Source organism: Amblyraja radiata, chromosome 9, assembly GCF_010909765.2.
Source record: "Amblyraja radiata isolate CabotCenter1 chromosome 9, sAmbRad1.1.pri, whole genome shotgun sequence".
In the NCBI taxonomy this organism is placed as follows: Eukaryota; Metazoa; Chordata; class Chondrichthyes; order Rajiformes; family Rajidae; genus Amblyraja; species Amblyraja radiata.
This window is the reverse complement of record NC_045964.1, coordinates 88,808-114,188: the sequence shown is the minus strand read 5'-3', so window position 1 is coordinate 114,188 and position 25,381 is coordinate 88,808. Positions and strand designations below refer to the sequence as shown.

At 44.7% G+C, this 25,381-nt stretch overlaps 1 protein-coding gene across 2 annotated transcripts in view; it reads right to left on the bottom strand.

The window, feature by feature from the left end:
* The window catches only part of rcor1 (REST corepressor 1), a 110,753-nt gene that overhangs the window by 52,133 nt on the left and 33,239 nt on the right, over positions 1-25,381 (bottom strand). For both annotated transcript variants that reach the window (XM_033026476.1, XM_033026477.1), the window contains exon 3: positions 20,295-20,375. In XM_033026476.1, coding sequence (XP_032882367.1) covers positions 20,295-20,375 — 81 coding nt within the window. The remainder of the gene's footprint in view (positions 1-20,294; positions 20,376-25,381) is intronic.

The window sequence follows — 25,381 nt, the reverse complement described above, 5'->3', positions numbered from 1 at the left end:
AACTCCTTGGTTCACTCATCCCTTCCCACCCAAACCACCCCCTCCCGAGGTACTTTCCCCAGCAACCACAGGAGATGCAACACCTGTCCCTATACCTCCTCCCTCGACTCTGTCCAAGGACCCAGACAGTCTTTTCAGGTGAGGCAGAGGTTCACTTGCACCTCTTCCAACCTCATCTACTGTATCTGCTGTTCCAGGCGTGGACTCCTGGTTCAAGCGCAGGCTCGGCGATTGTTTCACTGAACACCTCTGCTCAGTCTGCCTAGGCATCACAATCTCCCGGTTGCCAAACACTTTAACCCGCCCACCCATTCCCACACTGACCTTTTTGTCCTGGGCCTTTTCCACTGTCCGAGCGTGGCCCAGCACAAATTGGAGGAACAGCACCCCACATTTCGCTTGGTTGGCTTACACCCCAGCGGTATGAATATTGACTTCTCTAACTTCAAGTAACCCTTGCTTTCCCCCTCTCCATCTCTCTCTCTCTCTCTCTCTCTCCATCTCCCTCCCTAGTTCTCCGACCAGTCTGACTGTCCCCTGATGAAATTTTATCTCTGTATGCGTTGTCACGTTCTCCTAGCTAATGATCTATTCGAGATTTTCATCCCCTTTGATGTCTTGTTTTCACACCTTACCCTTCCTTTTCTCTGCTTCGCCCTCTCCCCTGACTCTCAGTCTGAAGAAGGGCCTCGGCCAGAAACGTCACCCATTCCTTCTAGCCTGTCCCGCTGAGTTACTCCAGCATTTTGTGTCTATCTTCGGTGTAAACCAGCATCTGCAGGTCCTTCCTACGCGTGTAGCAAACTTTGTTTTACTCTTGAACTTCATGCCCCTTCCAAAAGTTATACCAGAGAAAACAGAAGTATGGCAAATACATGGTTTGACAACAACAAGGTATTCATAAACAAAATGAACCACAGGACATCTGGATTTTATTTAGGAGAGAACTAGATAGGTTTTTCTTTCCCCGTGTCCAGATGGCAGAGGTATCTAAAAATGCACGGTAAAAAGGCCAACAAGAAAATGATCAAATAGTCTCAGACAACCCTCCTGCAGGAGAAGGGCAAACGTGATTAATCAGAGGTAGATTTGGAAAACAAATCGAGAAGAGCAGCAATCACAGTGGAGGATTGGGGCGTCAACGTAGATTGACATCACCGAGCTGACTACAATGCTGGATGTAAACTCCACCCAGTCAACACCAGAGTCTAGATTGAACCCTGGGTTATAGAAGCCAAGGAGCACCAGCTCCACGAGTTGTGCCAATGAGCTGCAACATTTGCAAGGACAAAAACAGTCAAAGAGACAAGTTGAAAAAAGTGGATGGAACCAAATTTCAGTGGAGTGGTATTGTATAGAGGGAGAGTAATTAAAATCCTGTAATCTCTTCAAAACATGATGACTTTATATTTTCTAGAGTATCTTTTCACTACCCTTTTAGTTATAGACAACAGCTGCAGGAGTAGGCCATTCATCCCTTAGAGCCAGCACCGCCATTCACTGTGATCATGGCTGATCATCCACATTCAATCCTTGAATCTTTTTTGAAATCCTTTCAAAATTTAAACACTGTACTTAAAGGCATCCAAATGGACCCGTTGCACAATTCAAACCCAACAATATTTAAAAAGTTATAGCAAGCCAATAAACTACATTTTGAGTACCAGGCATTATCTAGCACTTGGTTCCAGGTCAGAGAAGAGTGCTGGATAAACATTGTCTGAAGAAGGGTTTTGACCTAAAACGTCACCTATTCTTTTTCCTCCAGAGTTACTGTCTGACCCGCTGAGTTACTCCAGCTTTTTGTGTCTATCTTTGGTTTAAACCAGCATCTGCTGTTCCTTCCTACACAACATTGACTCTCAACTTATTTTGTGGACAAGTGCATAGAATTATTCCAGTTACATTTCACTGAAGTTTAAAAGGATGAGGGGGATCTTATAGAAACATATAAAATTATAAAAGGACTGGACAAGCTAGATGCAGGAAAATGTTCCCAATGTTGGGCAAGTCCAGAACCAGGGGCCAGTCTTAGAATAAAGGGGAGGTCATTTAAGACTGAGGTGAAAAAAAAACTTTTTCACCCAGAGAGTTGTGAATTTATGGAATTCCCTGCCACAGAGGGCAGTGGAGGCCAAGTCACTGGATGGATTTAAGAGAGAGTTAGATAGAGCTCTAGTGGAGTCAAGAGATATGGGGAGAAGGCAGGCACGGGTTATTGATAGGGGACGATCAGCCATGATCACAATGAATGGCGGTGCTGGCTCGAAGGGCCGAATGGACTCCTCCTGCACCTATTTTCCATGTTTCTACATTCCCAGCAGCTATTGATCTGCTGTTAAGACGTTTGTTTCGTTGGAAGACCTTTTTTGGTGCAGTCAAGTAGGGGTTCTCCTGCCTGAGCAGATGCAGGTTGCAGGCTGCGTCCCAACGCTGTCAACGCTGCAAAATCCATGATTGCTTCAATCTAATTTTCCCAGTAAATTTCTGCCAGAAGAACTTGCATGCCTGTAGGAACTTGCTGCCTACTTCACACTTTCAGACCTGCTGCAACACTTTAAAGGGGAGTGGCAATATTTTTGTTATGAAACTTTCAATATTTGCTAAATTTTGTATGTAAAAACCCAGCACTATTGATGAGTGGGATTTCGCCATCAGGCTCCATCCCCTTTCGCACCCCAAAGGGTCATTTTGCTCCCCTACTCCCTGGTCCATTCTTCCTTCTTCACCCACCATTCCAGCTCAAAGCAATTTCCCACATTACTATTGGAGATGCAGCAGCATCCACTATGACATGGGGCAATGAATTTAGGGAATAGAGCAAAAACAAATTCAAATGGTGGCTGAAAAATCAGCGGCAATAAAAAAATCAAAAGTCTAAAAAAAACTAAAGACCCAGGGAGAAAGCAAATGTTCTGATGAGATTTTATCTGTTTTACATTATTCTGAAGATAGATGCAAAATCCTGGAGTAACTCAGGACAGATAGCATATCTGGAGAAAAGGAATGGGTGACGTTTTGGGTCGAGACCCTTCCTCACACTGAGAGTCAGGGGAGAGGGAGGCTAGAGATATGGATCGGTAAGTTGTAAATACAACAGATCAAAGCAGACGATGATCAAGGTACAAACAGTAAAATTAATCAGGAAGACAGTGAAACTAATCGTGGGTGGGGAGGAATGGGGAAAGAGGGAAAGCAAGAGTTACTTGAAGTTAGAGAAATCAATATTCATATCGCTGGGTTACAAGCTGCACAAGTGAAATATGAGGTGCTGTTCCTCCAATTTGCGTTGAGCCTGACACCGACAGTGGAGGAGGCCCAGGACAGAAAGGTCCATATGGGAATGGGAGGAGTCAGTGTTTATCAACTGGGAGATCGTGTGGGCCTAGGCGGACACCACCAGCATCTGCCATTCCTTTACATTATCCCAAAGCAGAGGCTGAGATTCATATTTGCTCTCTGTAGATCACCAGCGACGTCACGTTGATGGATTCATGACAGATCAGGTGATCCGCATATTTCCCAGCTCTCAACCTTAATGAACTCTCCAGCTTTGATACTGGTCCTGCGTGATTTTGTTAAGCAGCAGGTTTGACAGTCAATGAGTCTAAATGGAGGGCCTCACCATCGCCATCAATGCAACAAGCACTGGTAGAGGCCTGGGCCTGCAGGACGCCACTCCTGGTGAAAGACTGCCCCAGACCACCAATGGAAAACTGGTTTAGGGGTACAAAGGACAGGCAACCACAGGACTTTAGAAAATCTAGTCCAATTTGTTTTTGTTGTAATGAGAACATTGAGGATTCATTATATTATATGTAAGAGATCCAAGAAACAAAGATTTTTAGCTAATGCAACATATCAAACATGCTAGATGGACCCCATAAATGCTCGTGGAACTCAGTGGGACTGGCAGCATCTCTGGAAAGAAGGAATGTGTGACATTTCAGGTTGAGATTCTTCTTTGGAGAGGGGGGTCGGGGAGAGGGAGACTAGAGATATGTAAGGGCAAGGTGTGAAAGCAACAAATCAAAGCAGACGTGGATCATGGAAATGTAGAAGGGTTCCTTGTTAGCTATGGGGAAGGTGACGAGAAAATTATAAATAAAATGTAATCAGCTGGATAGTGAAACTAGTCAGAGAACTAGGGTGGGGGAAAGCAAGGGTTAATTGAAGTTAGAGAAGTTGGACATGCTGCCTAACCCAGAGTCACTCAAGCACTCTCTTTATTTGTCAGCCAGCATTTGCAAGACAATCATCTATTCCTTCCCTACATTCCTTCCTCTGGCTTCACAATTCGATTCTTTTGTATCTTTTTCACAAAGGGTGGTGGGTGTATGGAACAAACTGCCAGAGGAGGTAGTTGAGCCAGGGACTATCCCAATATTTAAGAAACAGTAAGACAGGTACATCGATAGGACAGGTTTGGAGGGATATGGACCGAATGCGGGCAGGTGAGACTAGAGTAGCTGGGACATGTTGGCCGGTGTGGGCAAGTTGGACAGAAGGGTCTGTTTCCACACTACATCCGCCTCTTACCTGCCAGGCTTTATCTTGTCCCTCCTCTCTTCCAGCATTTTTTCTCTCCCTTCCTTTAAATTAGTGAGGAATGGTCCCCTCCTGAAACATTGCCCATCCACATACTCCTGACCCGCTGAGTTACTCCAACACTGTCTTTTTGTAAACTAGCATATCCTAGACTTTGTACAAATTTGAATTAATGCCACATGCAGTTCCCTTTGAGGTCAAGAATACATTTCGTTGCTTCCTTACAATTAATGTTTTCATTGGTTATTCTTAAAATAACCAAATCTATTTCTTGTAGAGAATATGGTAAAAACAGAATGGCCTTTTAAAACTCCTTTTATTTTGTGACAGTTTTAAGCTATATTTGTGTATCTTAAATTACGTTGTTGAAGCTAGGTGAGTCATTTTATTTCATAAGGTCATAGGATATAAAATAGGCCATTCGGCCCATCAAATCTACTCCGCCATTCAATCATGGCTGATCTATCTCTCCCTCCTACCCCCATTCTCCTGCCTTCTCCCCATAAACCCCCGACACCTATATTAATCAAGAATCTTTCTATCTCTGCCGTAAAAATATTCATTGACTTGGCCTCCACGGCCTTCTGTGGCAAAGAATTCCAGTTTCACCACCCTCTGACTACAGAAATTCCTCCTCATCTCCTTCCTAAAGGAATGTCCTTTAATTCCGAGGCTACGACCTCTAGTTGTACACTCTCTCACAAGTAGAAACATCCTCTCCACATCCACTCTATGCAAGCATTTCACTATTCAGTAAGTTTCAATGAGGTCCCCCTCATCGTTCTAAACCCCAGTGAGTACAGACCCAGTGGCGTCAAATGCTCATCCTAGGTTAACCTACTAATTCCTGGGATCATTCTTGTAAACATCCTCTGGACTCTCCCAGCACATCAGAAATGGTGCCCAAAATTGCTCACAATACTCCAAATGTGGCCTGACCAGCGCCTAATGGAGCCTCAGTATTACATCCCTGTTTTTGTATTCTAGCTCTTGAAATAATTGTGTTTATTTATTTGCTTGTTTATTTCTCAATAAACAAGCCTTAAAAGCTAACCAAGAATTTAAAGAGACTGATATTGCTCATTAAGTGGTTAACAACAAAGCTTGTGCCATGTTCTATGAAGCATATAGACTCATGCATATGCTCGCACACAAAGCTATTTTTAAACTGCATATGGATTGTACTTATATTTTAACAACTTTATTTAACAGTTTAAAGCTAAAAGCAAGACCTGATGTGATATTTTGTTGCTTTTCAACAATCAGAATCTTTGAACATACCCCCCCCCCCCCCCCCAAAAAAAAAGACTGGCAATTGATTATTAAAGGGTTGACAGTGGATAGGCAATGGATGGCATTTAAAGACTGCATGGATGAACTTCAACAATTGTTCATCCCAGTTTGGCAAAAGAATAAATCAGGGAAGGTAGTGCATCCGTGGATAACAAGGGAAATCAGGGATAGTATCAAATCAAAAGATGAAGCATACACATTAGCCAGAAAAAGCAGCCTACCAGAGGACTGGGAGAAATTCAGAGTCCAACAGAGGAGGACAAAGGGCTGAATTAGGAAAGGGAAAATAGATTATGAAAGAAAACTGGTAGGGAACATAAAAACTGACTGCAAAAGTTTTATAGATATGTGAAGAGAAAAAGATTAGTTAAAACAAATGTAGGTCCCTTGCAGTCAGAAACAGGTGAATTGATCATGGGGAACAAGAACAAGGGAACATGGCAGACCAATTGAATAACTACTTTGGTTCTGTCTTCACTAAGGAAGACATAAATAATCTGCCGGAAATAGCAGGGGACCGGGGTTCAAATGAGATGGAGGAACTGAGTGAAATCCAGGTTAGCCGGGAAGTGGTGTTAGGTAAATTGAATGGATTAAAGGCCGATAAATCCCCAGGGCCAGATAGGCTGCATCCCAGAGTACTTAAGGAAGCAGCTCCAGAAATAGTGGATGCATAGTGACTGGCTCACCTCAAAGCCAGCCTCCCCCCCACACTGGACCCCCATCAGTTTGCCTACCGGACCAACAGGTCTACAGAGGACGCCATATCGGCGGCCCTACACTCTGCCCTGACCCACCTGGACAGCAATAACACCTACATCAGGATGCTGTTCATTGATTTCAGCTCTGCCTTTAACACTGTCATCCTCGCTAGCTTGATCACCAAACTCAGCGGACTTGGCATCTCCACCTCCCTCTGCAATTGGACACTGGATTTCCTCACCAACAGACCACAGTCTGTTAGGGTCAACAACCTCACCTCCTCCACTATAACACTGAACACCGGCGTGCCACAGGGCTGTGTGCTCAGCCTTCTCCTCTACTCCCTCTTCACCCATGACTGCATCTCTAAGAATGGCTCCAACGCCATCATTAAATTTGCCGACGACACCACGGTGGTAGGACTGATCAGTGACAACGACGAGTCAGCCTACAGGGATGAGGTCCAGCACCTGACAACCTGGTGTGCCAACAATAACCTCGTCCTCAACTCCAAGAAGACGAAGGAAATTATTGTTGACTTCAGGAAGAAGAGGGGGCAGACATACCCCCATCCATATAAACGGGACTGAGGTGGAGCGCGTCTCCAACTACAAATTCCTCGGGGTACACATCTCGGAGGATCTGTCCTGGCCCCTCAACACCTCCAAGCTGATCAAAAAGGCGCAGCAGCGCCTTTACTTCCTGAGGCTCAAGAAAGCTCACCTGTCCCCCCAGATCCTGACCAACTTTTACCGCTGTACCATCGAAAGCATCCTGACCACCTGCTTCACGGTATGGTACAGCAGTTGCACCGTAGCGGACAGGAAGGCACTACAACGGGTGGTGAAAACCGCTCAGTACATCATCGGTGCCCCGCTCCCTGCCATGGATGCCCTCCACCGAAAACGGTGTCTGAGACGGGCCGGGAGGTTCATCAAAGACCCCTCCCACCCCAACCATGGACTGTTTGTCCTCCTCCCATCAGGGAGGCGGTACAGGAGCCTCAGGTCTCGTACTAGTAGGATGAGGAACAGCTTCTACAGCAACACTATCACATTGCTGAACTCGGAGTCCCGCCGATAGATTTCTCCAGTCTCTCCGTCCACATTGTTTGCTTATTCTGTATTTTTATTTCTATATTGCACTATTACTACGGACTGACGCTAAACTGCATTTCGTTGTACCCATACTTATATCTGTGCAATGACATTAAAGTTGAATTGAATTGAATTAGTGATAATTTTTCAAAACTCTTTAGATTCTGGAGTAGTTCCTGAGGATTGGAGGGTAGCTAATGTAACCCCACTTTCTAAAAAGGGAGGGAGAGAGAAAATGGGGAATTACAGACCAGTTAGTCTAACATCTGTAGTTGGGAAAATGCTAGAGTCAGTTATTAAAAATGGGATAGCAGCACATTTGGAAAGTGGTGAAATCATTGGACAAAGTCAGCATGGATTTATGAAAGGTAAATCATGTCTGACGAATCTTATAGAATTTTTCGAGGATGTAACTAGTAGAGTGGATAAGGGAGAACCAGTGGATGTGTTATATCTGGACTTTCAGAAGGCTTACGACAAAGTCCCACATAAGAGATTAGTATGCAAACTTAAAGCACACGGTATTGCGGGTTGAGTATTGATGTGGATAAGAGAACTGGCTGGCAGACAGGAAGCAAAGAGTAGGAGTAAACGGGTCCTTTTCACAATGGCAGGCAGTGACTAGTGGGGTACCGCAAGGCTCGGTGCTGGAAACCCAGCTATTTACAATATATATTAATGATTTGGACGAGGGAATTGAATGCAACATCTCCAAGTTTGCGGATGATACGAAGCTGGGGGGCAGTGTCAGCTGTGATGAGGATGCTAGGAGGATGGAAGGTGACTTGGATAGGTTGGGTGAGTGGGCAAATGCATGGCAGATGCAGTATAATGTGGATAAATGTGAGGTTATCCACTTTGGTGGCAAAAACAGGAAAGTAGACTATTATCTGAATGGTGGCCGATTAGGAAAAGGGGAGATGCAACAAGACCTGGGTGTCATGGTACACCAGTCATTGAAAGTAGGATTGCAGGTGCAGCAGGCAGTGAAGAAAGCGAATGGTATGTTAGCATTCATAGCAAAATAATTTGAGTATAGGAACAGGGAGGTTCTACTGCAGTTGTACAGGGTCTTGATGAGACTACACCTGGAGTATTGCGTACAGTTTTGGTCTCCTAATCTGAGGAAATACATTCTTGCCATAGAGGGAGTACAGTGAAGGTTCATCAGACTGATTACTGGGATGTAAGGCATTTCGTATGAAGGAAGACTGGATAGACTCGGCTTGTACTCGCTAGAATTTAGAAGATTGAGGGGGGATCTTATAGAAACGCACAAAATTCTTAAGGGGTTGGGACAGGCTAGATGCAGGAAGATTGTTCCCGGTGTTGGGGAAGTCCAGAACAAGGGTCACAGTTTAAGGATAGGAGGGGGGGGGGGAAGTCTTTTAGGACCGAGATGAGAAAAAAAAATTCACACAGAGTGGTGAATCTCTGGAATTCTCTGCCACAGAAGGTAGTTGAGGCCCTCTGATGTGCAAAACATTCACCATGCTGGATCATACACAGATGTTAGAACATTAACAGGAAAAGCTAGAATACACGAGTCAAACTTTCATATCACACCAAGCCACTAAAAAATATTCAACATCTTTCTCTGTAAAATTGCCTGCAATTTTCTATGTACCCTAAGGGTTTAAAGAAAAATCTCTTACTGCTTGTACATTTGTATACATTGGGTATGCAAGCAAATAATTTACTGCCTAGTCCCATGTGACAATAACGTTTTCTTATTCCTAATGACTTGATTACCTTCTTTTCAGCCTTACCTCCAACTGGTGGCACTGTGGAGCAAGTCATCCAGCTTCTCTTACTAATGTACCTCCCAGACCCATGACTGAGCCTGTGACAGAGAAAAGGAGCAAAAATGCAGCTATTTACTTCACACCATTTACTATGGGCACTGATCACTCAAACTTCTCTCTTCCAACAACTGCTATTCATGTTTCCTCAGCATAGTGGGACTAGCTTAGATGGGCATCATATCAGTGTGGACAAGTTTCTGTTTAGGTGCAGTATGGCTAATAAACAAGAATACCCACAGCAACTTCGACAGCTCCGTCTCAGAAGCCTAGTTCCATTTAAAAAACTCCCAGTAATTGACTAATGCATCGTGGGGGTTACACAAGTGGCTTCTATTTTGAAAGAAAACAATGCATTTTAATTTCACTCAACATTTATGTTAGTTTCAAGGACAGAGCGCCTTAAAGGGCCTGTCCCACTTTTCAGCAAACTGTCTGCGACCTTCAAGCTCGGGGGCACTCGCCAGAAAAACCGCGAGCTGGCTCGACCGGCAGCGCTGAACACACACAAACACATCACAAAGGATGGGGGCCAGGGAAAGCGGGGGAGCGCTGTCTGAAATTCACACGGCACAAAGCCAAGGTGATACCCGTGATGAACAGGGGAGGCAAGAGCGGAACTCGCTATCAAAACAAGGAGGGGACGGGGGACACCATTTTTTGGTGGCCACGAGCGCATTCACACACATACGCACGAGGCTTCGGAGGCTCAATCGAGCGCTAAATGCAGCTCAATTCTGCCTGTCTCGCCGGGTTAACTACAGCCCTGTCTGGACTGACGGGATACCAGCGCTGCTTCTCCACGCTGACCATATTTCCCGCAAGCCCATCCAGGGTTGTAGGTTCACTTGGTGGGACAGGCAGAGTTTAGTGCTGTTTCGCTGCGCTGGCTGTGGGCCTGGGGGTACACCCGTGGGGGGCACTCGGGACAGCGCCGGAGACCTGTCCGGGATCAATCCTGCCTGCGGATGATGCGCAGGTCTGTGCCACGTCTGGCCCCCCCGGGTTTTCCGCCCCTGCGGGGAGGGGAGAAGGGGGGGGAGAAGGAGGGAGAGAAGAGGAGAGAAGGTGGGAGAGGAGTGGAGAGAAGGAGTGGAGAGAAGGAGTGGAGAGAAGGAGTGAGAGAAGGAGTGGAGACACTTTTAAGAAGCCAGACAACTTTTAATAAGCCAGAGATACACAGCTGTGAAGTTTAGCAGGCATTTAACATTATAGGTCGGTTTTCCTTGGTTCTGAAAACTCGTGCTTACGTTTTTTTCCCCCAATGAGCCAATTAAAATGTCCGGTCAGCAAAGGAGATTACCTACGGCTACCTCGACTACCTACAAGGACATGGCGACCCCACTACCACTGCACTACGAGTTCAAAAGTATCGATTTTCTCCATGCCTATCAATTTTTACTTGCAGAAATTTTTTCAGCTTGTTGAAAATTTTTCCTTGACCAAACTGCGGCCGCGAGTAGTAACCACTATGTGGGATCTCCTCTCGACCACGAAGGAGACTTACCAGTGACCACCTGTGTCGACCATGCTGCGAGCTTGTGGCGAGCGCAAACTCTCCTAAACTCGCAAATAAGGTCGCCACAGGCCAGTAAAATAGGCTATAGTTAAATTTATGCATGAAAGGCCAATTAACAGGAGAGTTGAACGGGATCAAACTTAAATCTCTTCGCCACATCACCATCCCCAGCAAGTATTTCATTAAGAGCATCTTAATTTTTCCAATCAAACAAAATTCAAGTGTATGGAGCGAAGGAAATAGGCAACGTTTCGGCCCGAAACGTTGCCCATTTCCTTCGCTCCATAGATGCTGCGGCACCCGCTGAGTTTCTCCAGCATTTTTGTGCACCTTCGATTTTCCAGCATCTGCAGTCCCATCTTAAACAAAATTCAAGTCTAATCTGACAATTAAGTTTTTTTTACAAATTGCATAGCATTTGAATTGATTTACTTATTCAGTTAACCTTCAAAATGGAAAAGTATAGATTTACAATAACATTTATCTTTGTGCAATATTTTTTACAAATTACGTCCCTTTTTAAAATAGCAAAGATTTTAAACATACGATGTATCATCTAAAGACGCCCTGCTGCAGATGATACAAAATACATGCAATTATTTCATCCAGAAGTACCTCGTCGAGTAGAATAATTTTAAATATTGCTGCAGGCAAATTGAAATGTATAGCTAATAAAGGAAAAGACTTGCAGATTTCACAAATATTAACCCAGTTGCACAATTGTCAAATAGTTCAATACGCATTTACATGCAGGATCCCTTCAAATGTGTGTAACCACTTTGGACGCAGTGCCACCCACATCCCCCATCATATCTTTAGAACACAACGCCCCTTTCCTAATTTTTGTTCCCTTCCTCCCCCCACTCCACCGGTGCATACATGTTACCTGGAAACTCCATGCCAATCTTTCTCAACTCCCGTTGAAGGCATTCAGCTTTTGGCATATGCCATTGAGCTACACAACCAGTAGGTCTCAATGTTAAATGGCATACTTTGGCAGCACCCATGAAATGATAATGGTTCCATTATTTGAAATTGGGGAGTCATTCAGCTTTTTTGGCTGAATGCATAACTTAGTTGTAGAAAACAACCGAATATTCTGCACCTGATGGAAACGTTTTGATGGGCAGGGAACTCATCCAGATTGACACTGTTTATTATGACATCAATTCCATTTTTCGGATCTAGCTCGTCACTGGCACGTCTAGCCCTACTTGCCACCTATAACAGCCCATGAAGAAATGGTGCCAGGCTGCTCTTTGAACTGCTTCTGGTAAAGACATGCCATTATTATTGAATGGGGCGAGACACTTTCATGTGGCTCAACAGCCTGGATTTGTTTGGACTTTATTGGCTTTATCTTGCACTAAATGTTATTCACATTATTCCTTTTATCATGTATGTGTCCACTGTGAATGGCTCAATTGTAATCATGTAATGTCTTCCCACTAACTGGTTTGAACATAAAGCTTTTCACTGTACATAGAAACATAGAAAATAGGTGCAGGAGTAGGCCATTTGCCCCTTCGAGCAGGCACAACCATTCAATATGATCATGGCTGATCATCCAGAATCAGTACCCCGTTCCTGCTTTCTCCCCGTATCCCCTGATTCTATTAGCCCCAAGAGATATATCTAACTCTCTCTTGAAAACATCCAGTGAATTATCCTCCACTGTCTTCTGTGGCAGAATTCCACAGATTCACAACTCTCTGGGTGGAAAGATTTTTCCTCATCTCAGTCCTAAATGGCCTACCCCTTATCTTAAACTGTGACCCGTGGTTCTGGACATCCCCAACATCGTGGACATTTTTCCTGCATCTAGCCTGTCCAATCCCTTAAGAAATTTATATGTTTCTATAAGATTTTCCTAATCTGACACCATTCAGATACACTTGCACGTCCTCCAACCTCATCTACTGCATCCGCTGTTCCAGGTGTCAAATTCTGTACATTGGCGAGACCAAGCACAGGCTCGGCGATCGTTTCGTTGAACACCTCTGCTCAGTCCGCCTTAACCTACCTGATCTCCCAGTTGCTCAACACTTTAACTCCCCCTCCCATTCCTAATCTGACCTTTCTGTCCTAGGCCTCCATTGTCAGAGTGAGGCCCAGCTCAAATTGGAGGAACAGCACCTCATATTTCCCTTGGGTACATTTTTGCTTATACCCCAGCGGTATGAACATCGACTTCTCTAACTTCAAATCGCCCTTGCTTTCCCTCTCTCTCTCTCTCTCCCCTCCCCCTTCCCAGTTCTCCCACCAGTCTTACTGTCTCCGACTACATTCTATCTTTGTCCCGCCCACTCCCGACATCAGTCTGAAGTGTCTCGACCCGAAACGTCACCCATTCCTTCTCTCCAGAGATGCTGCCCGTCCCTCTGAGTTACTCCAGCATTTTGCCTACCTTCGATTTAAATCAGCATCTGCAGTTCTTTCCTACACATCCTAACCATTCAAATAACCTGCCCTATTGTTCTTGCCACCAAATTAGATAACCTCACATGTATCCACATCATACTGCATCTGCCCACTCACCCAACCTATCCAAGTCACCCTGCAGCCTCATAGCATCCTCTTCGCAGCTCACATTGCCACCCAGCTCGGTGTCATCCGCAAACTTACAGTTGTTACATTTAATTCCTTTGTCTAAATCGTTAATATAAATTGTATTGTACATAACTGGGGTCCCAGCACTGGGCCTTGCAGCACCCCACTAGTCACTGCCTACCATTTTGATTCTTTGCTTCCTGTCTGCAAACCAGTTCTCTATCCATATCAATACCCTATCCCCAGAACTAACTAACTAACCAACTAACTATTGATCGATCCACCCTTAACTAAAACTCTCATCTTGTCCTCTTTCGGTTGGCATTGATTTTAAATTTGCGTGAAAACGGTACCCGATAGGGCTACGATTTTTCACCACCTTACTCAGTGTTCTCCTGTGCTCCAAGCGCATCAAGTTTTGTTCCGATTGGTGGAATATTACAAAAGTTATGAGTTTAAAAATCGTAAGATCAGCAGATTGGTCTTCTCCCTTGTCAGTCGCAGGGACGGCACGCCCCTTCCGGCACCCGCTGTCAATCACCAGGGAGAGGAGAATAATCCCCTGGAGACTGGGGTGAGTCCAGAAGCCGTGAGTGAGTCCAAGACAAGACAAGACAAATTTATTGTCACATGTACCAATTGGTACAGTGAAATTTGTGGTCACCATACAGCCATACGAATAAAAAAGAGCTCAGAACACGATAGTCTTTAACATAGATATCCCTGCACAGCGGAATCAAAGTTTCCCACTGTGAGGGAAGGCACCAAAGTTCAGCCATCCTCCTCTGTTGTCCTCTATTGTTCACCCGTGGTCAGTGGGCTCCCGAACCCTTCGCTGTCGCCGCTACGGGCGGCCCGATGTTTAGGCCCGCTCGCCAGATGATGGAACTCCGATGTCGGAACGGGAGAACATTCTCAGCGGCTTGGACTTCTGAATCGGCCACTTCTTACCGGAGACCGCAGCTCCCGAAGCCCACAGGCGAGCTGGGCGGAGATTCACGCTGGCGCCCCTCGGCAAAAGGATGCCAGGACTCCGCGATGTTGAAGTCAGCACCGCCCACGCTGGAAGCTCTGCAAAACACAGCACCGCGATCTTGAAGCAGCAAGCCCAACACTCCGGAGCTTCAAGCTTCCCCCCTCCCCCACATAGAAACACTAAAAAATCCTCCAAATCATACTTTTAAACAAACTAAAAAAAGATAGAAAAACAGATAGGCTGTAGGCAGAGGCAGCCATCATGCGGCACCCCTAGTGGCCATGATGGCAGTGAGTCCAGAAGCCTAGAATCCAGAAGCCAGAGTGCGGAGGCCAAGGTGATGTGGCTATTGCTGTTGCATCCTCTGGGATAGCAGCAACATTAATGCCTGGTGGAAGAACTGCACATTCTCGATTCAAGATACCCATCCAAGTGACCGAGGATACATTCTGCAACATTGAAAAGAACTCTAACAGGTTTGATGAGGCAAGTGAAACTCATTGTTTGGGATGAATGGCCAATGATTAGGAGAGAGAGCTATGAAGCGGTGCACAGAACTCTTCAAGATGTACGCAGCAACACTAAGCCTTTTGGCGGCATTCTTACCATTTGTTGTGGCGGTTTTCGACAACTCCTCCCTGAGATGAAAAGGGGAAATGATGCTGATGTTGAAAATTCCTGCATCAAGAAATCCTACTGGTGGACACTTTTCACCAAGTTTCAAATGCACACAAATATGCGAGAGGGAGAATGCGAGTATTCTCAATATTTGTTGAAAATTGGAGAAAACGACATTTTAAAGAATGAAAATGATGAAATTAAAATGCCACAAGACATGGTTCTATCAGCAAAAACACTGGAGGATTGTATTCATTTCATCTATCCCACATTTGACAATCCTGCAGAATTATTCTCCGACAATTGTATCTTGGTTCCGCACAACGATACGATGAGAAGGATCAATTCTACATGTATCATACGCTTGCTTCCCTGGAATCATTAAGGAGCACTTTTCATTCAATGCTGTCACTGCGGGAACTAATGCTACTCATTTGCCAACAGAATTCCTCGATTCACTTGAGATCTCTGGATTACCACCACACAAGAACGGAACTCACTATCAAAACATGGAGGGGACGGGTGACACAATTTTTTGGCGGCCACGCGCGCATGCGCACACTGAGGCTCAATCCAGCGCTATAAATGGCGATTTTAAAATCGGGATCACAAAAACTTGGGGGGGATGTCCCCCACCTCTCAAAACATGGGGGGGGGGGGGGGGGGACATGTCCCCTGACCCCCCCGGGTTTTCCGCCCCTGCCACCACACATATTGGAGTTGAAAAAGGGATCTCCAATCATGTTAATGAGAAACTTGGAACCCCCAAAGCTATTCCATGGAACGAGAATGATAGTGGGAGAGCTACACAGTCATCTGATCATTGCAAGAATCAACATGGGAGCCTTCAAAGATGGCATTGTTCTCATTCCTAGGATAACGCTCAATTTGACAGAAGGCAAAGACATTCCCCTTCAGCGGACCCAATTCCCCATTCAGTCAAGTTTTGCTATGACGATCCATAAAGCGCAAGGACAAACCATGTCGAAAGTGTTGATATACCTCAAGAAACCAGTATTTCAGCATGGACAACTATATGTGGCTCTTAGCCAAGGAAAGATGAAGGAAAATGTCAACGTTTTCCTGAAGGATGGAACATCGACCAAGAATGTTGTCACTAAACGCATGCTTGGTTGAACGATGACTTCTGAGGTAAATTGTCAGATTTTCTTCAAGTTAAAATTTGACCACTCAATTTCTCTATATTAAAATTGTTTCTTTTTTTTCATCAACATCAAGGAGACATGAAGAGGCAGTGAGCAGTAAAACACAACAAGAGACACAAGAAAGAACTGAGCTGAATAAATCTCATCTTTAACATTTAAATTGTTATATTTTAAGAATTATTCACATTAAGCTTTAATAAATCCCTTTTCCACTTGCCATGCCCGTCAGCTGTGCCTGCACAGTAACGCCAGCGTGTTCTACATCACAATGGGAACCCAATGGGTGGGAATGGCTGCACCGCCGGAGAGCCGCTAAGAGTGGATGGGGGGGGGATTGAAGGGGGATGGAGTGAGTGTGTGGGGGGCAATGGCAGGGGGCGGAGTGGGTGTGGGGGATTGTCAGGAGCGTCACAACGGGAACCCGTCAGACGCGCCTGTGGAGTTGGGGGGCTATGGGTGAGTGGTGGAATATTGCGTTGGGGGACCAGGCCTCCCGTGCGAGAATGGGACCCAGCGGGTCCCACTTGGTCTAGTATGCTCTAATTTTGCACTAATCTCATGTCTTAGTGCAAAATTAGGGCATTGTCAAACGTTTTTTGAAAGTCCAGATACACCATATCCACTGCTATCCCTTATCCATTCTAATTGTTACATCCTCAAAAAACTCCAGAAGATTAGTCAAGCATGATTTCCCTTTCATAAATCCATGCTGACTTTGACCGAACCTGCCACTGCTTTCCAAATGCACTGCTATTACATCTTTAATAATCGAGTCGAGCATCTTCCCCACTAACGATGTCAGGCTAACTGGTCTATAATTCCCCATTTTCCCTCTCCCTCCTTTCTTAAAAAGCGGGGTTACTGTACCTCGGCACACGTGACAATAAACTAAAGGAGTCAAAAGCCACAGTTTACAATCTCAGAATAAGAGGTGGGCCAGTCAGGACAAAGACAAACATCTTGATCTTGAAGAATAGTAGAGCAGGTGAAAGAGCCAGTGGCCTACTCCAGCTCAGATTCTCATCCTCACCAAAAATAGTGGATGCAGTTTCCAAGTGCAATGACAAACACAACTTAAGTCATTCTGGAACACCAACTCCCTCTTTCCACGCATGCCGTCTAGCCCAAATAGCTGTAGCATTTGTTTTTAATTCAACATGTAAAGAGCACCATGATTTTGATTTATAATCAACAAAATAATTTCGCCCAGTAATATCAAAAAGCATGATTTTATACATTAGGACATAATATCTTTAATAACCATACTAAACTACTCAAATTTTTCAAAAGCAAGAATTATACAAACTTCAGTACCATATAAGCATAAAATATAGAAACAAGGAACGGCAGGTGTACTGGTGTACAAAAAAGTGCTGGACTAACTCAGGTGTCAGGCAGCATATCTGGAGGACAAGGATAGGTGATGTTTTAGGTCTTCAGAACTCTGGTTCTTCTAAAGGGTCCCGACCCAAAATGTCACCCATCCATGTTCTCCAGAGATGCTGCCTGACCCACTGTGTCTAGCATCTTTGCATGTTGTTCCCAAATATGAAATGTAGTAGAGGTATAAAATACTCAGTTGTTATAGAAATGCAAAAACTAGCAGTTGACTTCTTGTTCTGCCTTGTTGCACAAATATTATAAGCAAACTAACAAAATTGACATACAAAGTTGGAACAAAGTGATTTGGAGTAATCCCTTAAAACAACAGGTAATTCAAATGTTTATATGTAATTTAAAAAAGTTGAGGCAAAAGCTCAACAGCTGGAAATGTCAATTGTGAACGGAGAAACAAGCTGCAGGTTATGCAGCTGTGGAGACCAGAGTTAACATAGCAAATCATTGAAAGATCATGCATCGAAAACATTAACTGCTTTCTCCCCAAATACTGCCTGATTCCCTTGAAGGTCAATGCTGTGTATCAGATGAAGAATAATTATACTGCAGATGGCGTTCAAGAGTGAATTGTATGCTAACCCTGCCCAATAAACCACAAACATAAGCTTGCACATTGGTCAGAGTGCTTCTTCATTCCTACAACACTTTGCCAACTGAATGACACCAATGATGAAAAGACCACAATATTATCATAACTATTTCCATCCCAACAAAGTGTTTACACCTTTAGCAACTAGCAGTTCTGGTTCCAATTAATCCGGCTCCACACTGGGTTCATTCCATTAAAAATACAAGACAGCTGCATATTGTGTAGGAAAGAACTGCAGATGCTGGTTTAAATCGAAGGTAGACACTAAATTCTGGAGTAACTCAGCGGGTGAAGCAGAATCTCTGGAGAGAAGGAATGGGTGACGTTTCGGGTCGACACCCTTACAGATTTTGCCTTCCACCGCAGTGAGGAGGTGTTTGGTGAACTCACTGTGGTGGATGTTAAATGTGTGTTGATTGTGTGTTTTTGTCATTTTTTATTATATGTATGACTGCAGGGAAACGAAATTTCGTTCAGACCGAAAGGTCTGAATGACAATAAAGGAATCTAATCTAATCTAATCTAAACCTGGAGTATTGCGTACAGTTTTGGTCTCCTAATCTGAGGAAGGACATTCTTGCCATAGAGGGAGTACAGAGAAGGTTCACCAGACTGATTCCTGGGATGTCAGGACTTTCATATGAAGAAAGACTGGATAGACTCGGCTTGTACTCGCTAGAATTTAGAAGATTGAGGGGGGATCTTATAGAAACTTACAAAATTCTTAAGGGGTTGGACAGGCTAGGTGCAGGAAGATTGTTCCCGATGTTGGGGAAGTCCAGAACAAGGGGTCACAGTTTAAGGATAAGGGGGAAATCCTTTAGGACCGAGATGAGAAAAACATTTTTCACACAGAGTGTGGTGAATCTCTGGAACTCTCTGCCACAGAATGTAGTTGCGGCCAGTTCATTGGCTATATTTAAGAAGGAGTTAGATGTGGCCCTTGTGGCTAAAGGGATCAGGGGGTATGGAGAGAAGGCTGGTACGGGATACTGAGTTGGATGATCAGCCATGATCATATTGAATGGCTGTGCAGGCTCGAAGGGCCGAATGGCCTACTGCACCTATTTTCTATGTTTCTATGTTACAGACTGATGTCAGGGGAGAGGTCGGGACAAAGATAGAATGTTGGAGACAGTAAGGCTGGTGGGAGAACTGGGAAGGGGAGGGGATGGAGAGAAATCAAGGGCCATCTGAAGTTAGAGAAGTCAATGTTCATACCACTGGGGTGTAAACTATCCAAGCAAAATATGAGGTGTTGTTCCTCCAATTTGCGCTGGGCCTCACTCTGACAATGGAGGAGGCCCAGGACAGAAAGGTCAGATTGGGAATGGAAGGGGGAGTTGAAGTGCTGAGCCACCGGGAGATCAAGTAGGTTAAGACGGACTGAGCGGAGGTGTTCAGCGAAACGATCGCCGAGCCTGTGCTTGGTCTCGCCGATGTAGAGAAGTTGACACCTGGAACAGCGGATACAGTAGTTGAGGTTGGAGGAGGTGCACATGAACCTCTGCCTCACCTGGAAAGACTGTTTGGGTCCTTGGATGGAGTCGAGGGGGGAGGTAAAGGGACAGGTGTTGCATCTCCTGCGGTTGCAGGGGAAAGTACCTGGTGTGGGGGTGGTTTGGGTGGGAAGGGACGAGTTTACCAGGGAGTTTGAGGGAACAGTTTCTGCGGAAAGCAGAAAGGGGTGGAGACAGATGTACATTGCTCTTTTATGTGTACATATGCAAATGCAGTCAATAGCTCAGCTTTTAGATGTGTGATTAAAGATAGGTTACAGACCATTGCCTGGTGCCTTTGTATCTGTGTAATGTAAAGGATGAAATTGTGCAGAGTAAACACCATTTACTTTCATTGAATCTTAGCAATCACAAATTCAAAGCACACTACATTTTATATTTTTTGCTCCATCAGTAACTAGAGGGGTAAATCCAAGATCCATCAGAGAGCAATTCTTGGAAAAGTGGGAAAGAAATCATTTGACCTTATATGGTAACAGACTTGAAAATGAAAATGAAGAGTAAATGCAGACTTACATTTGGACTCAGAGACATTCTGATTAGGTGACCAGACCAGCATTCCAAGGTTGTCCCTTTCCTGACATTGCTTTGCAACATCTGCGTACAAAAGAATAAAATTAAACAAACTATTTAGTTGATATTCATTACATGTACCTAGTTCCAGCATTTACAAATAAATGTAAACTTAAATAGTTTATTTTAATAATTCAACCTTCCTTCCATTGACTGCACTTATACCTCAAGCTGCCTCGGCAAGGCCAGCAGCAAAATCAAGGACGAGTCGCACCCTGTCCACTCCCTCTTCTCCCCTCTCCCATCAAGCAAACGGTATATAAGTGTGAAAATGCACACCTCCAGATTCAGGGACAGTTTCTTCCCAGCTGTTATAGCCCTGTCCCACGGTACGAGTTCATTCCAAGAGCTCTCCCGAGTTTAAAAAATAATCAAACTCGTGGTAAGCACGGAGAATGAACGTAGCGGGTACGTCGGAGCTCGGGAACGTCTCTTAGCGGCTCGTGACGCTAACGGCAGGTACTCGGAAAGACTCGCTAACGGTAGGTAAGCACGGGAAGACTCGTGAAGATTTTTCAACATGTTGAAAAATGTCCAAGAGATCCCAGAGTACCGACGAATGGCCATTACCGTAAATCTCCGAGTTCGAATCAGGGCAAACTCGGGAGAGCTCTTGGAATGAACTTGTACCGTGGGACAAGGCTTTTATCAGGCAACTGATTCATCCTACCACAACTAGAGCAGTGTTGAGCCACTATTTAGCTAATTGGAGACCTCCAGACTTACTTTAATGGGACTTTACTGGCTTTATCTTGCACTAAAAGTTAATTATGTTACTCCCTGTATCTGTACACTCTGAATGGCTCAATTGTAATAATTAATGTGTCAAGTTGCTGCTCCGCCAGCAAGCCTGGTTCCATCCCAAACTTCTGTTCAAACCTATAAACAGAACTTGGTCAGCCAATGTGTTTAAGAAGGAACTGCAGATGCTGGAAAATCGAAGGTACACAAAAAAGCTGGAGAAACTCAGCGGGTGCAGCAGCATCTATGGAGCAAAGGAAACCAGTCTGAAGAATGGTTTCGGCCCGAAACTTTGCCTTTTTCCTTCGCTCCATAGATGCTGCTGCACCCACTGAGTTTCTCCAGCTTTTTTGTGTATCTTTGGTCAGCCAATGCGTATTTTTTCGGGAGCTCCCATTCTCAAGGAGTTGATGGATGTGAGAAAGAGTACTGTACAGATGGTGAGATGAACAATGAAAGTGGGCAATGAGATAACAGGAATTCTCCCTTGGGGGTAAGGCAACCTAGTTCTATCATTGCAACAAAATACTTAGCTTTAAATAGGTTTGGCTGATGTACACATGAAAGTAAGTTGGGGCAGGTTTTGGTGGGGAACAGATAGTAAAAGATAGAAAGCAATAACAAGATGAGGTAACTTTTAAAAGATAGTTTGAGCACCACACATCCATTCATCATTCACAATGTGCATGATTCCAAGCTTCAATTTTTCGCTCTTCACCCATTCAATGGATCCATGGTGCGAGATGTTGAATAAACAATCCATTGTAATCACAATGATAGAAAGTATGGCAGCTCATTTGTGTACACTATGCTGCCATATTAATGCAATTATGAACAGAATAAGCTTTTATTCAAGGCAACCCTCCCTGACCATCTGTAACGACAGTCAAAAAGAAAGCCCTCTCCCCATGATGTGGATTTCCAAGAGCCAGTGAAGAACGACCAATGGTGGCATACAGCAGGTCATATATCATGGAGAATTGGCAGAGGCACGATTTAATGCACGCTGCCCTCTCGTGGCACGTCTAGGATTTGAGAGAGAACAGCCCAACCGGCATGCCCTTGCCAAAACAGAAAACACTCACATCAAGCAGCATCCATGGAAAGAGAAACAGTTCATGTTCCCGTCTATGACCCTTATTTATTTTAAATTTCTGGCAAAGTGGCACAACCAGTAGAGCTGCTGCCTCAGTACCAGAGAACCAGGTTCAATCCTGACCTTGGGTATGTCTGAGTGGAGTTTGCACGTTCTAACTGCGACCTCATCGGTTTCCTCTGGATGCTCCGGTTTCCTCCCACATCCCAAAGACAAGCAGGTATGTTTGTAGGTTAATAGGCTTCTGTAAATTGCTATATGTGCATAGGGAGTGGATGAGAAAGTGGGATAACATTGTGCGGGTGTGAATAGGTGATCGGAGGGCAGTGCACACTCAAGGGCAGTGCTGAAGGGGCCCGTTTCCATGCTGTATTTTCCAATTTCCAGCATGTTCAGATTTAAGTTTTCATTTCCAGCTCTCCTACTAACAGTACATGTGTCAGAGTTTATGGGGAGAAGGCAGGAGAATGGGGTTAGGAGGGAGAGATAGATCAACCATGATTGAATGGTGGAGTAGACTTGATGGGCTGAATGGCCTAATTCTACTCATATTCCTTCTGACATGATTTATCACAGAAGGTTGGAGGATGGCCAGATCAGCAGAGCCACTGACCCTGAAGATACCTGTAGCAAACAATCTTCTGCCTTGTGTCGAAGGTGGTAGGAATGGTGACCTTCACTGGTAGTGAGCCAGATTCCACTGAAATTGAGGTACAGGTATGAATTTGAGTAATTCCTCTCAGTCTGAAGGGTCTCGACCCAAAACGTCACTCATTCCTTCTTTCTAGAGATGCTACCTGTCCCAGAGCTACTCCAGCATTTTGTATCTATCTTCAGTGTAAACCAGCATCTGCAGTCCCTTCGTACACACGGAGTAATAGGACTGTTAGCTGATGAAAATCCAGGAAAACTTTTTATGGCAAAGCCTTTCCCGGCTTCAGAGCATATCAGAAATTTACAAGAACATTCCCCATGAATTTCCATTTATTAATTATAATACACACACACACTAGGAGCAATGCTTCCAGAGAGTGACACGCAGATAAAAGATTTACAATGAGGTTAAAAAATTGCAATTAAAGGTTTCCTTACAAACCAATTTCTAGCAATAACACAAAAATGCAGACGACCCTTATTGATTAGGCAATTATGCTAATGGTACAAACTAAAATGTATACCAAGATGCATAACCATTCCCTCCAGACTGTAGACCGAGATGCCTTTTCGTTTCATGTTTTGACCCACATCCCATATCTACCCGCATTTATAACATATTGTGTAAAATATTATAGAGATTATATCTGAAACTCGTCAAGAACAAAACCTGCACATATTTTAAAATATGGAAAAAAAAAACTCCAAAATGTTGTCAATTTTCCGAGTTGTAAATGTCCAATCAAAGCACGTTTGACATTTGAGTCGGATGCCAATTGACCAATCATGCGCTTTATTTCAGGCTAGCTAGGCAGGGAGCCCACTGGGATCGTGGAGGAGAGTATTTTGTCTGATGCTAGTGTGACAGAAGATTCCGAGGAAGGCGAGTACATATGTTAACAACAGTGATTGGACAGATATATATGGAGCACTAGCATCAGACAAAATACTCTCCTCCACGATCCCAATTGACATTTTCAATATTTTAAAAATATGTGCAGGTTTTATTCTTGATGAGTTTCAGATATAATTTCTATAATATTTTTACACAATATGTTATAAATACAGGTAGATATGGGATATAGGTCACAACATGAAAAGGCACCTCGGCTCACGGTCTACTCATTTCCTTCCCTGTCAGACCATTAAAAGTGCCAAAGGGTTTATATTTGACCCGACCCAAAACACCACTATTCCTTTTTGCCCGCCAGAGATGCTGCCTGACTGCCCAGTTACTTCAGCACACTGTGTCTATCTTCAACAAGGAAGATACTCTAGGGTCTAAAACACTGGCAAAACACTGTGCCCAGATCCTCTAGTATCTTTGGTGCCCACTAAGAAGATGAGTCATGGAAGTAGGTGACTATATTGAATCAATCATGGAACTTGGCAAGTGAGATTGCCCAAAAGGGCAATAAAAATGGGTGATGTGGCTATCTATCTATTTATTTGCGGGGGGGAGGTCGACTTTAAATGAGCAGAAACATTATATTTGTGAGAACTTGTGTAACTTTTCTGCTTGATATTTAAACCGTCTCCTGAAAAGCAAAGCCAAGACAGAGCTCTTCAAAAACATCTAGACGTCACTTAAATGGTCGGTCGGTCGGTCGGTCGGTCGGACGCACGCACACACGGTGCTCACATCAGAATCAATACTTGGGAATCAAGAGAATGACTCAGTGGGAATCAAACAGTGATTCACAGAATCAACCCAGCCCCCACTGCACCGCGAGACCCTTCTTCAGACTGATGTGTGGGGGGGGGAAGAAGAAAGGAAGAGGCAGAGACAGTAGGCTGTGGGAGAGCTGGGAAGGAGAGGGGAAGGAGGGAAAAAGCAAAGACTACCTGAAATTGGAGGTCTATGTTCATACCGCTGGGGTGTAAACTACCCAACTGAAATATGAGGTGCTGCTCCTCCAATTTGCGGTGGGACACACTCTGGCCATGGAGGAGGCCCAGGACAGAAAGGTCAGATTCGGAATGGGAGGGGGAGTTGAAGTGCTGAGCCACTGGGAGATCAGGTTGGTTAATTCGAACTGTGCGGAGGTGTGGGCGAAGCGATCGCCAAGTCTGCGCTTGGTCTCACCGATGTAGAGCAATTGACATCTAGAGCAGCGGATGCAATAGATGAGATTGGAGGAGGTGCAGGTGAACCTCTGCCTCACCTAAAAAGACTGCTTGGGTCCTTGGATGGAGTCAAGGGAGGAGGTAAAGCGACAAGTGTAGCATTTCCTGCAGTTGCAAGGGAAAGCACCAGGGGAGGGGGGGGGGGGGGGGGGGTGGGTGGAAAGGGACGAATTGACCAGAAGCAACAGGTTTGATTATTCCAGTCGGGGTTGTTGCAGAATGAGTGGAGGGCTGTACGTTCGGGGGGGGGGGGGGGGGGGGGGGGGGGGGGGGGAATAGAAAGAGGTAGATGTGAGAAAGGGGAGTGGAAATGTTGAGGCGGTTGATGTCCTGTCGGCAGTTTAAAATGAAACGGTCTAAAGCAGGTAGATTGGCCATGAGGGGGAGTCCAAGAGGAGGGGGTCCGTTGGAG